This window comes from Castor canadensis, chromosome 3 (assembly GCF_047511655.1).
Source record: "Castor canadensis chromosome 3, mCasCan1.hap1v2, whole genome shotgun sequence".
In the NCBI taxonomy this organism is placed as follows: Eukaryota; Metazoa; Chordata; class Mammalia; order Rodentia; family Castoridae; genus Castor; species Castor canadensis.
The window spans coordinates 40,989,433-41,003,485 of NC_133388.1; the positions used below are offsets into that span (position 1 = coordinate 40,989,433).

At 39.6% G+C, this 14,053-nt stretch overlaps 2 protein-coding genes across 4 annotated transcripts in view; one reads left to right on the forward strand and one right to left on the reverse strand.

Moving 5' to 3' along the window:
* Positions 1 to 14,053, reverse strand: part of Churc1 (churchill domain containing 1) — a 34,593-nt gene that overhangs the window by 7,049 nt on the left and 13,491 nt on the right. The window contains exons 4-5 of one of the 3 annotated variants that reach the window (XM_074067777.1): positions 12,966 to 13,041; positions 11,465 to 11,643 (exon numbers count right to left, since the gene is read on the reverse strand). The exons of 1 other annotated variant lie outside the window; for it this stretch is intronic. In XM_074067777.1, coding sequence (XP_073923878.1) covers positions 13,000 to 13,041 — 42 coding nt within the window. In that variant the 3' untranslated portion in view covers positions 11,465 to 11,643; positions 12,966 to 12,999. Of the gene's footprint in view, positions 1 to 11,464; positions 11,644 to 12,965; positions 13,042 to 14,053 lie in introns of those variants that run through there. One more of the 3 variants, XM_020170931.2, reaches the window with a different exon arrangement.
* Gpx2 (glutathione peroxidase 2) lies at positions 1,504 to 5,098 on the forward strand. Its single transcript, XM_020170920.2, has 2 exons — positions 1,504 to 1,977; positions 4,415 to 5,098. The coding sequence occupies exons 1-2, from the start codon at positions 1,756 to 1,758 to the stop codon at positions 4,763 to 4,765; spliced, it is 573 nt and encodes a 190-aa protein (XP_020026509.1). The 5' UTR covers positions 1,504 to 1,755; the 3' UTR covers positions 4,766 to 5,098.

A 14,053-nucleotide genomic window follows, 5' to 3' on the forward strand; every position in this document is an offset into this window, starting at 1 on the left:
CACATATGAATAATAAAAGAAAAATGAAAAAAAAATGGTAAGTTTCATCCATTGTCAGATGCCAAGTCCTTCTGACTCAGTGGCTTGGTACGGACACACTGACTGCATCCAGGGCTCCACCCAGCCTCAGCAGAGGACACACTTCACTTTGCACTTTTGCCACCCCTCCTGGTGGCAAAAGATTCCATTCCCACTTAGATAATTGGAAACTTGTTTTGGGGGAGCAGCCAGCTGAGATGCATGGTTCCCTGTGTACTTAAACAGTCATGGAACAAGCAACAAGACAGAAAAGCTGGCATTGCATCTGTGAAAGATAGTATAATGAAATGCATTGAAAGCAACTGAATATTAGGGGAACAGGGTGACTAAAAAATAAAAAGAAGAATAGCTGGGCACCAGTGGCTCATGCTTGTAATCCTAAATACTCAGGAGGCAGAGATCAGGAGGATCAAGGTCTGAGGCCAGCCCAGGCAAATAGTTTACGAGATCCTATCTCGAAAATACCCAACACATAAAAGGGCTTGGTGGAGTGGCTCAAGTGATAGAGTGCTTCCCTAGCAAGTGTGAAGCTGAGTTCAAACCCCAGTACAATCAAAAAAAGAAAAGAAAAGCTGGGCACTCCCTAATGAGTAGTTCCTCTATTCCTCAACAAATCAGATTCTCAAGCTCTCTTTGTTCTAGGAGATGGTTCCCAGTGGGTATTTACATGTGAAAACCCTCTCCAGAAAGCTTTTGCCGCCTTACTGAAATTTCACTTTAAAATCCCAAAGCCAGGAAAAGCCTAATTGCTACTTTTACTGATGGAGAAATCAGGCATTTTAAAAAAGTGATTTGTTTAGTTGGCAAGTGCTTGGAAGAATGAAGTGGCATCAGGGTCTTTTCAGTTTGTTGGCTCCCATGAGAGTCTTCAGCAGTCCCTGAAATGTCTTGCAATACATTGCATGGCTGATGTTGAAGACATCATGGTGGCCTACCTGGGTCTAGAACCACAGCAGCATCACGTCCTTGTACCCCTCCTCTGGAAAGATGGCCAGCAACAAGGCTGGTCTGAAAAGTCTTGGAGACTAACCTTTGATAAGAGGGAGACAGGAGCAGTTCATCTACCCTGAGTCCACTCAACTTTACCCACCAGTTCTGTAACTCCTTCTTACCATTATCTGAGCAATGACTGCATCCTCATGACTGGGGGGAGGGAGGATGGTGGAGGTGGGGTCAGAACCTAGGAGATGGTATAGTACAGGGGCAAAGACTGAAATGTTCTCCAGGACAAGGAATACCACTCTGAAAAAATCTGCAAGGTAAACACATCTTTTTTGCCTTAGGATAACTGAGGAACTGAAAGTCATTATTTCTAGAAATGCCTGTGGCAAGTGAAAACAACTTGCTGGGGCAAACAGTCAGTCTTGCATACCACCCTCCCTTTTTTTCCTCCCCATCTGACCTTTAGAGCTCCGGTTTCCTGCAAGGAGTGAATTATTCACATCTGCTCATAGATATCAAATTGGCTCTTTCCAGGTTGCCAGCAGGGTGGGGCAGGAGGCAGCTTTGTTCAGAGTCTGTTAAGGAGGAGGAGCAACCTCCTTGTTCAAACAGTGCATACAGGTGGGTGCCTGTTTTTGCTAAGTCATCCTGGGAACTCTCAAAGGCCCTTTGTGAGATCCTTTCTGTCCTCCTGGCTCTTCCTTCCTCCACACCCCTTTGATAGACCCTTAAGTGGGCTCACAGAACGGGGCAGAGCTCACTCTGTGCTTCACCATGGCTTACATCGCTAAATCCTTCTACGACCTTAGTGCCATCAGCCTGGATGGGGAGAAGGTAGATTTCAACACGTTTCGAGGCAGGGCAGTACTGATTGAAAATGTGGCATCGCTCTGAGGCACAACTACCCGGGACTTCACCCAGCTCAATGAGCTACAATGCCGCTTTCCCAGGCGCCTGGTGGTTCTCGGCTTCCCTTGCAACCAGTTTGGACATCAGGTGAGGGGTCCCTTGGGTTGTACTCAAGAAGCTGGGTTGATTTGACTCAGTAGGATAAGGGAAGGGGGTAAATGATTATGTGTGTTGGAGTGTCTGCATTTGAGGGTCCTGTTTCCTCAAATGTCTTTGGGTATATGTGCCAAAAGGAAGGGAAGTAGATGAGTTTTGAGATTAAAACACTGAGGATATGCGTTTTCATCGTTTACTGTCTTCCTACTGTGTTCCATGAAGGCTGTTTTTTTCTTCATTAGGTCCTCAGTGCTTAGGGTAAAAAACCACTCATTAAATATTTATTGAATGAATGAGTAGAAGAAATAGAAGGTCAAGAATCAAATTAAAACTGGATTGACTCAGGAGACCTTTGTTCCTGCTATACCTGGTTCTGCTGTTCAGTAGTAGCTTTATGGCCCTGAAAGAGGCACTTAATATTTCTGTTTTAGTTTCCTCATCTATCAATTGTAGGTAATGCCACTTAGCTCTTAGGATTATTGTGAGGTTCATGAAGATACAAAAATAACTAGAAAAACATTAAGATACTACATAAATGCAGTTTATTATTTATATTGGAGACTTGTTTGTTTAGATCAGCCAGGTAGAAAGGGAGTATGGGAAAAATGGAAAGGTTTGCAATATGTATGTGCTGCTTCTGGGCATTGCTTGCACACCTCAAGTTATCTTTTAGTTATCCTCCACTTATACTTATGATTTGAATTGTATAAGTGGGTAGGATGTCCCCAAGTGAACCCTCTAATTATAATCCCCTCACTCCAATTTACAGTGCCATGAAGGCAAGGAAGGATTAGCCTAGATGTAAGTAGGAAGGATGAAGGTTAATTGACTGTGACAAACTGGAGCCAAAACCATTACTATGCTTACTGTTCCTTCCCTCTTAGTTATCTATCCAACCTTTGTCAGGGCAGAGACAGAAAGGGTAAAACCTCTTAAGAGGCTTCTCTCCAGCCCTAGGGATGCCTCCAGCCTTACATCATCACTTTGGACTAGCTAGTTGCTGGAGGGGGTCCATAACCTACTAGGAACTGGCCAGCTATTTGCATTAAGAGATAAGAAGTCTAATAGAGATCAGCTGGAGCTCATGAGCGTCATAGTGGTTTGTCATGGTTCTTCTAATAAGTCAGAAGCAGGAACTCCGTGTGTGTATGTGTGCATGTGCATGTGTGTGACAGAGAGAGAGAGAGAGAAAGAGAGAGAGCTGACTCTTAGCCTGGGGAGGAGGCGAGGAAAATAGTTTCTCATAGGCATTTGGAGGTTGTCAGGGTGGGGAATGCTGAGTGGGGATAGGACAGGGACAGCAGTGAGGAGGGAAAGACAGGTAACAGGTTCTGAGCTAAAGCATTCATAACTGAGTACAGTAAGTAAAGATGAGATTCAGATTTGGACAGCAGCTTATAAATGAAAGGAATAATTACATATTCCTACATACAACACTTAGCCCTCAAGGTCTTATTTTCTCAGCATTCCCCCCACCCCCCAGACAGGAAACCTTGTTTTTATTCTAATATTTGATTCATTCCTGTCACTAAATAGTTCTATTTAGAGTATATTCACTGTTGTCACTAACTTGATTTGCCTTTAAGGCATTTGAAAACTAGACTTCCTTGGATGGGGTCTTCCTTCATCTATGCAGCTTCCTACTTGCATCTTAGTTCTGGGACAAGGCAAAGCCAGAAGCTGTAAATCTCATTCCCCATAGGTCTCATTTTCACCCTTGACTTAAGGAGCTGAGTAAGACAGAAGTGAAGGCTGCTGTACTTAATACACATGTAATTAGAAGCAAGAGAGGCACAACCGGAGCAGAAGGTAACATGGTAGAAGGGAGTGGGAGAGTGTGTGTGTTTGCGTGCGCGCGTGTGTGTGTGTGTGTGTGTGTGTGTGTGTGTAGAACAGGTTCTAAGGCTGTATATATAATCTGAGCCTCCTTTCCTTTTCTTCTTCTGACCTGAACTCAAGATTCCCTGAACCTTCAAACAAATACTGTAAAAACTGCTCACATTTAAAAAAAAAAGGAGAAAGAACTGCTCAGGGTCAATTTTTTCAAAAGTACTAAGTCTTTAAGCATAAGAGCAGCCAAGCTAGGAACTACAAGAATTTTCAGTTTGGTAGAGTGCCCGCCTAGCAAGCAAGAAGCCCTGAGTTCAAACCCCAGTACTGTCCCCACACCCCCCAAAAAAACTTTCAGAAACGGCCTAGCATACCATCAAACACTAGGTGGGAGAGGGAAAACTCTAAGTCAAGAGTAGGCAAAGAAAATAAAGGGAGAAGGAACACACACACACACACACACACACGAAATGCATGCACACATGCACATGCAGAGAAAAGAATGATTCTGAGAAAGGAGTGTTGTAGGAGGAAATATTTTCACAGGTGAGTCCTTGGTTTCCCCTGCCCTTTTCCATGCTGTCTTTTTCTCCTCCAGGAGAACTGTCAGAATGAGGAGATCCTGCACAGTCTCAAGTATGTCCGCCCTGGCGGTGGATATGAACCCACCTTCACTCTTATCCAAAAGTGTGAGGTAAATGGGCAGAACGAGCATCCTGTCTTCGCCTACCTGAAGGACAAGCTCCCTTATCCTTATGATGACCCATTTTCCCTCATGACCGATCCCAAGCTCATCATGTGGAGTCCAGTGCGCCGCTCAGATGTGGCCTGGAACTTTGAGAAGTTCCTCATAGGGCCGGAGGGGGAGCCCTTCCGCCGCTACAGCCGCACCTTCCATACCATCAACATTGAGCCTGACATCAAGCGTCTCCTCAAAGTTGCCATATAGATGTGAGCTGCTCAGCACACGGATCTCCTACTCCTTCCAGCTCCCAAGTATTCTTCCTTAGGATTCAGGGTGCCCTGAGGAGACACTACTGAGCTTAAACTTTCCCTCGACGTCACTCCCTTCATTGAAGAGCCTGCCTTTCCCATCTGCCTGTTTCTTTCCTCGCTCAACCTTCTTGGTGTTTCAACTTGGGGATCTAAGACCCATGTAGGCTCTGGGCCTTCACAGAATGATGGTATCCTCCTAAATCCTTATGGGTGATGTCTGAAAAGTGTGAAGGTCCTGGAGTCAGCCTGCTAGATAAAAATCCAATAAAGGGCAGGTGTGGAAATGGCCAGGCTCTTTGTGTCTTCTTCCTTAACAAAAGGCAGAGGGGTGGTACACACTGCAGTGGGACAGAGGAGCTGGTAGCACACCAAGGTTTGGCGGAGGGAGGCTTTAATCAAGGAGATCCTCTAAATAGTGCCTGGAAAGCAGGCCCTGCTCAAGGTCTTTAACAGCTGGAGTTGAGGAAAATGTTAATTTTGTTATTTTATGGCTCTTGTCCAGAACTTAGGTAAAAGAGGAAATAATAAAGAGGAGTAAAAGACAGTGGCCCCTTTCACTGAGCATAGTGGGAGCCTGTTGGACAATTATTAAGCAGGAAAATACCAAATGACTGTGGATACTAGGCCAACTAGATATTGCCTGTACCTAGAGAAATTCCTGGAATTCAATTTGGTCAACTTTTACTGACAGCAAGGGCATAGAGAATACAGCTACTAGAAACACAAAGCACACTTCATTCTTTTCCTGATCACTTTGTTGAATAACATGTTTTTGATCTTTTGCTAGGCTGACTCCCTCCTTTTAAAATTCACATTCTATTCTTGTTCTTCTCAAGCTTGCAGAGTCACAAATTAAGGCACAAGACAAACAGAGGCATGAATGACTGGGTTCATTTCTACCTCCATGAAGGTGGGGAAGGGAGAGGGCCTCCCTTTAAAGAGTCAGAGTTTATAACCTGCCAACATGGTTGGGGCTAAGAGCAGCTGTGCTCAGTGGCTTTATAAGGATGATGTTCAATACCACCTAGACAAGGTTCTGTTATGTTTTTTCACCTGCTGGGAAGCCACTGCCCTGTCACTTTGTCTCACAAACTTCATCCTGGAATATTCTCATTACACTTTTCCCTTTGACCACTAGATGGAATATTTTACTTCTTATTCAAGTCCTGAATGACAGTTCTCCAAAAAAATCTACTGCTTGAGAATTCTAATGCCGACTGACAGTTATTCCTTTAATCTGCTCCTCATAACCATCTTCCAAGCACTTGCATCATATGAGAGCAAATGTGGAATAGAGGTTAATAATCCCCACCGTCTGACCTTTAAACTAAAGCTCTGTCATGAATTGTGCTTTATTTCAAAGGGTAACCTGAGCATTATAGTGGGAATCCCCTAGCATCCTTCTGCTAAATAAAGTCTGCCCTCAACTTGACTCTTGAAAATTCAAGGCTTTCTTTCAGATTCCTTTTCTTAAAGCCAACAGCTGGCATATGAATTTCTTCTGAGGCAGGACCATGCATTGATTTTAGAGCAGTTACTACAGAGATAAATTGCTTCCCTGATGAAATGAAAGAGGGAATTCACGTTGGATGGTACTATGATCAGTTAATCATCTTTATAATGTGATAACCTGTTGCTACATCCAGTAACAGTCAGTGATCCTGGATGTTGGCATTATTCCACTGGCAATTTAGGGCTTGGTATGCCAGTACAGTGTGTTGGGTTTTTCCCACAAGGCTCAAGTTCAATGAATAATTTAGGGATTCCCAAAGGAAAGGTAATTTCAATAGAAGTGATTTTGCAGGGCCTCAGGAGCTATAATGCAAAAAGAGGACTCAGGGAAAATGCTGTTAGCTTCAGAAAGGACCTGACCAGTTTGCCTCAGAAGGAAACAAGTGAGGCAGGATGGGCAGGAATCTGTTTTACATGGACCTTTAGCTGTACTAAATCTTTCGTTGTGGTGTTGTTAAAAGGAAGAGAAAATGTTTCTTTCCTTTATTCTTCATCTCATTTTCCCCCCTTTCATCAACAGACAAGACAAAACTTTAGTGTAATCACACACTTCCATGGATAAACAAAATCTTTTAATCAAATTTCCGTAAGGGCACTCAGAAGTAGGAAGAAGTCTCATTAACAAGCTCTGCCAGAAGTGCTGAGATAATGCTGCTTAATTTAGAGGAATGACAGAATCACTTGTGTGTGAGCTCTTACAAAAAATACACCTTACAAGTGATTTTAAGGGGCCAAGATAAATGGAGTGAAACTGGTCATCTTTATGACTATGTTCCTATAGTTATATCTTTTCTTTTTTGGGGTGGGACTAGGGTTTGAACCCTAGCAGGTACTCTTAACACTTAAGACACACCTCTAGTCCATTTTGCTCTGGTTATTTTGGAGATGGGGTCACATGAACTATTTGCTTGGGCTGGCCTCAAACCTCGATCATCTTCCCAAGTAGCTAGAATTACAGGCATGAGCCACTGGTACCCAGTTAGCTATTATTTTCTCAATACCATCACAACCATCATCCAAACTACCTAAGTAATTTAAATACATTAGACTATTCAATCCTCATATTCAAAGAGTTTTTATTTCAATTTAAAAAGAGATAGTTGGGTGAGCTATCTACCAAGGACAAAGGGCTAGTAAGCCAGGTTATTCTGACACCGAAGCATCTACTCTTAATCATAAGACCACACTGTTGCTTTCTAGCTCAGGTTTTCCTTCATGAAGACCACTGATTAGGTACAAGATATTTGAGTGAATTAGGCTAACAGAGCAAGAAATTTTTAAGTAGCTCCAATACACAGAGTTTATAGGTGTGCTTATGTATAGATGGAAATTTATATATACATTTGTGTATCCACAAATGTATACATAGATACACAGACTAAAGGCATGGCTCAGGTGGTAGAGTACCTGTTTATAAGCACAAAGCCCTGAGTACAAACCACAGTTCCACCAAAAAAACAAAAACAAAACAAGTATACCTAATATACAATATACACTTCTATGTATATATGTATATATAAATGTAATTTGGGCTCATCATCATAGAGGCCTGGATCCAAGAAAAGAAGACAGGACTATCTTTATAAGGGGCAGAGGGGAGTCATAGATGAAGTGAAGCATAAAAGTAGGAAGGAAGGAATGGGGATGTTCAGTGATTTACAATGAGAACCCCAGGGTGAAGATGTGACTCCTGCCCACTTTCTCTTCTTCCTTTTTGATGTATAGGATTCTAAATGGCAGGCATTAGGAAAATAGCATCTAGCTATTAGTAACAAACAAAAGGAAAAAATAAATCACTGAGAGTATTGCACACCTTCCAAATGTTTTCACTTACTTTATAGAATTATACAACTGAGTGCTTATTGCAGCACTATTCACAATAGCCAAATTATAGAATTAGCCCATTAATAGATGGATAAAGAAAATGCTGCATATACACACAATAGTTTTCTTTAGCCATAAGAAAGAATGAATTTGCATCATTTGCAGGAAAATGGATGGAACTGGAGATCATGATAGTAAGCAAAATAAGCCATACTAGAAAAACAAATATCAAGTTTTCTCTCAAATGTGGACTCTAGATTAAAAAAACAAACATGGATTTAAAAGGGGGACTATATGGATAGAAAGGGATCAGGGAAGGGGAAAAAAGAGAAGGTGAATATGATCAAAGTACATTATATGCATGTATGAAAATGTCATAGTGAAACCCATTAAAAATGTACAACCTGGGCTGGACATGTGGTTCAAATGGTAGAGTGCCTGTCTAGCAAGTGTGAAGCTTTGAGTTCAAACTCAAATTACTGCCAAAAAAACAAAAACAAAAAGGCACACCCCCCCATAATTATTTTATATAATTAAAAAAAAAGCAAAAACAAAAACAAAAATGTCTATGAAGGAGACATAATTGTTACCATTGGCCAATTGAAGAAACTGAGGTAGAGACAGGATAACTGACTTGTCACACTGTTCCACCAGCAGCAAAGCTAATCCTACACCATGCACTTTTTTTACCCAGTTGGGTACAAGTTGTGTCTCAAAATACAGACTTGTACTATAGTCAAGAAACATACGTTTTAGTATCAAGCACCTCAAATTCAGTCAAGTAACTAGCCTTGCTACAAAATGAAAGAATGAAACTGGCAGGATTTCTGATACACTGAAATAAAGAACAGTGGACATATATTTTTAGTGGTAATTTACAAGAAACAGAAAATATTTGGTTGTGCCCAAGCTAGGTCATATGTTAATTAAATAGTTTTAGGAGATGCCAAAACCATTTGAGAAAGACAGAGTTAGCTAAAACAATACAATAACAAATACAGGCTGAGCTTTTCATTTCAAGAAGCCAACTAGCTAAATGCCAGATCTGTAGATCTATAAATTAAGTAGAGGAAGAGTGAGGTATCAGGACCAGCCCACATTTCCAGTGACACCACAGGTGGTTTCTTTTCCTCTTATATCCCAGGAAAGAAAAAAAAAAAAAAAACTTTTGCCTTGTTCCCATTTATTTGAGGAGAAAAATACGGATTCAATGGAATTAGATTTAAGAGGTCTTTCTTCTATTAGACCCAAAGAAGAATTCTAGATGATAAAGTATCACAAAACACTGGTTGAATAATAGTGAAATACATGAATAAGATGTTAGGTTTTAAATTTTTGCGCTCTATATCCAAAGCAAACAGATAATTATACATTCAGCAACAGATGAGGACATCAGCAGGAGCATGTAAAATCATACTCTTGAGCTTCAAATGACTAACTTGGAAGCATTAGCAAAGGCCAAGAAAGGACAATGCAGAGGCTATCATGGGCTTAGTGCTGCTATTTAAAGTTATGAAACATTTTCTCTGCTTTTTGGATTCATTTCATCAAATGATCTCCTCAGCAGGTCAGATATAAATTTGTAGCAAAATGAGAAATATTTTCCAGGAATGAAACAACTGATCCCTATGGAGCAGCTGACTTAACTTTTCTCAGTAACAAATTTTTTTATTTGACACGCTGAGATTCCTGGGAGTGCTGTCACTGATATTCTCAACCTCTCCCTAACCTTGCCAGACTTTTATACCTCATGTTTACACACTGTAGTAGTTGTGTGACCTTCAGCAAGTTACTTATTTGTGTCTTAGTTTTTTCTGACTCTAAAACTGGAATAAAAATGGTACTTATTTCATGGAGCTATTAAATAAGTACTCAATAAACCTCACCTATTGTTATTACTATTGCCGTTACACAACAACACTTTTCTCTGGTATCAACAATGAACACACTGGTCACTTTTTTTCTTATAAGCTTTTCTAATATCTCCTAGCTATTAGGAGGAAACAATTTTGTTTCTAATAGTCAATCTCTTTTCGGATTTAGAATGAGAATTGAAGCCACCTCACTGTATCTAGTACTTGCTATACCTTCCCAAGTATTTTGTATTCATTATTTCATCTATATCTCCTAATAATACTGTGAAATGCATAATAACACATTTTATTAGCCCAATTTTATAGAAATGGGACAATGAAGTCCAGAGTAATACACTGCTTAATGATTACACTGCTACCAAATGGCAGAGTAGGCTAAATGCCATGGTTTATAATCCCAGAGCTGGTGTTCATTCAACTATGCAAAATAAGATATTCTAAGATCACTTTGGAGCAAATGAAATTATTCACTTATATTAACTGAAGTTTACTCTTTATTCAGTTTTTTCTAGTTTCTAAAAAATGTCCTTTTTATCTCTAATATAGGATTCCCACTTAGGACACCTCAGTAGTCACCATGTCACTTTAGGCTCTTCTTAGCTGGACAGTTCCTCAGACTGTCCTTTATGACCTTGGGGCAGTTTCAAGGAGTACTGGTCAGGGATTTTGTAGAGGTTCCCTCAACTGGGAACTGTGCGATGTCTGTCTCATGATTAGACTGGCATTATGACTCTTTGGGAGGAAGACCACAGAGGTAAAGTACCACTCTCATCACATCATATCAAGGGTACCTCTGACCAGCATGACTTATCATTGATGATGTTACCTGATCACCTGGCTGAGCTAGTGCTTGTCAGATTGCCCTACTATAAAATTACTCTTTTCCTTCCTTTCCACAGTCTACCCTTTGTAAGGAAGTCACTATGTACACAGCTTATACTTAAGGAGTGAGTATCTATTATTTGGAATTCTTCATGGGAGATTTGTCTATTCTTAATTATTTATTCATTCATTCAGTCAGTCATTTATTTATATCAGTATGCACTTATGAATATTTATTAGTTTGGGTTATAACTCAATACCAATTCGCTTATTTTCTTACTCACATTGTTCCAGTTGTGGCTCCTTCCAGTGACTTACTTCTCTGACTTCTCTGTCTCTCTGACATACCCAAATCACTGTGGTTTTTTTTTTTGTAGTACAAGATGCTCCAGGCTCATCTTGCCTATTTACTGCCCTACTCCACCAGTCATTTTTTTCCCCAAGGAATTCTGGCTCCTTTTATGGGAAACCAAGATCTGAACCCTAGGTGTGCACCCACTATGGTTATTTTTTGGATAAATAACTGCTAACTAAAACTTCAGCAGAAGAATTCTGCTCTAGGGAACACAAATCCCCCAAATTACTTTTCTTTCAAAGAACAGATAAGTCTATGCAGCAAAGAAAATATACAAAGAACTTTCATTATTAGAAAAAACATCAGGTTTGCTCAACCCAACATTGTTACAATAGAACTGCAGAAGTAGTCTTAGAATAACAGAGTCATTTGTCGAGGGTCATCAGGGAGAATACTGATAGTATCTTCAGCTTTCCCACATAACAGACACAGCATGGTATACTCCTAGAACAAGACAAAGTACATAATTACCTCAAGGGACAGAGAGAAAGATGCTTTATAACTGACTTTGTTCAATAAAGCGCTTCTCTACAAACTGTCATGGATATTCTTTCTGTACATTAGATCACTTTCTTCAACATCTATTAGCAATGTTTAGGTTTATCCTGCCTATCTCCAGAGCCTTCTGTTTAGATAAACTAAATACACACTGGTACTTTTATTTACTATGAATATAAGAATATAAGAATTTTGGAAATACATAGCTATTTCTTGACTTAGAAAGCATACATATTTAGCTTAGTGCTTGTACTTAAAGTAAAGAAGTGGGCTAGCAGCATGGCTCAAGTGGTAGAGCACCTGTCCAGAAAGCACAAGGCCCTGAGTTCAACCCCAGTACAACCAATAAAATAAAATAAAAAAGTAATGAAGCAATCTGAGTGTGGGTCCCTAAGGTTAAATTTCTGTTCTTAGAGCTGTTCCTTTCTAAGATATTTAACACTATAAATAACAGGAAGGGGGAAAAAGGAGAAAATTCCCAAACTGAAAAAGCTATTTTAAATCTACTGTAGGAAAACAAATGATTATGTCAAATTCACTATATCTCATGCCTCATACTTAAATAACTAGTTGCCTGGAATTTCATCTATTTAAGGATTTTATGTGTCTTGGGCTTTAAAATGTCCAGTCTGAGGACAGAGGAGTTTTTTTGGGTAAAAATTTATAGGGCAATATCCTGCTCTTACAGTTGTCACTCTGTAGAACATTTAATAAAGTCATAAATGGAAGGTACAGACATATTTCCTTTAAACTTTTCATTTAAAAACCTTTCAATATTTCTTAGGAAAACAAACATCTGTGTCAAATCTATTAGTATTTCTTCACCTGATGTTGAGATGCTAGCTGTCTAGAGACTAATTAGTCAAGATACTTAGTGTTTCTTGGATCTGGACAGTCACTAGAGAGGCCACACAGGTAAACAAAGGCAATGGTACAAAGATGCAGAAGCAGGGGATTGCTTTCTCATTTCCTACTGATTAGTTAAAGGAGGGGAGTAAACTTGTAAAAGTAAAAAAGATTATTTCTTAAAGACTACACATAGCTTAATTTTATTTATTTATTTATTTTTAAAAATTTATTTATAGTGCTGGGGAATCAAACCCAGGGCCTTTACATGCTATGTAGGCACTCTACCACTGAGCTTCACATCTAGCCTCCACTTAATTTTAAAGTCTACTCTACTCTACAAACACAGTAGAAATACATGGAGGCTAGAACTTATAGAACAAATACAAGTCTCATGAATTGAAAAGGAAAGAAATATTTACCCTCTCCAAAATGTTTTATTGCTCTCAAATACTTCTACTGCTTTAACCCATCAGACATTACTAGCAGGAAAACAACCTATTTTTTTTTTTAAGACAAAAAAAAAGAGGGAGTATGTGTGAAACTAGAATAGCTGAATTTTTCCAACCAATCTATCCTTTGTACTAAATGAACTGGCAGGCATCAAAGAAAGCAAGGATAAAGTGTGACCTTATAAAATCTATCTAACCTGGAAGAAAAAACACATGACATAATGTGGCAAAATCATTACATCAGTGAGCCTGATTATAATTGTAATCTTTAATTTACAGGTGGTCTGGAATCTAAATTTCATTGTAAATCAATTGTTTGGAATTCAAAAGCAGTTTCCCACAGAAGCAATGTCATATACATAGTGACTGGGTTCCTGAGAAAATCTATAAGTCTTTTAAATTTATACTGCACAAGCGCTATATAATCTACCCACACACAGCAGTATTTCTGTGTGAAAGTATGTCTAGAATTCTAACTTGGAATGCCTGGAACACAGCTCCCTGGGCTGTAAGAAGTGAGGTGGTATTAGGACACTTTCACCAAAACTGGCCAAGTAGGGAGAATAATTCTTCACAGCCATTCATATTAAGACTGTCTCTGGGCAAGGTTGAGGGGTAGAGATTTGGAGGAAGGGTGGAATGGGTAGAATCACCTTGGGGTAAGAATAGATCTTTGGTTTATTTGAAGGGTCCCTTAGTCCTTTCCCCACTACTCCCTATTAATTCTAACTCCACATACTCTCCCCTGTCCCACTGAGGAGCAGAAAACAGTCTTACAGTTCCCCTCTTGTTTCCTGAGGTAAAAACCCATAGTCTATGTAAAGGCTTTTTTTTTTTTTTTTTTGCCAGGGGATTTTGAAAAACAAAGGATATCTGTAACCATTTCTAATATATTTTTCAATTAATATACTTCTGTCTCTACCTTTCCCCCCTAGACTTGCTGTTAGAAAATTTTATCTTTTTCAATAAAGTTTATTATGGCCGTTTTATATCTTTTAAAGATGAAATAATTACAGTGGTAGTGCTATGTTTGAGATTTACTGCAAAATAATTCTGTG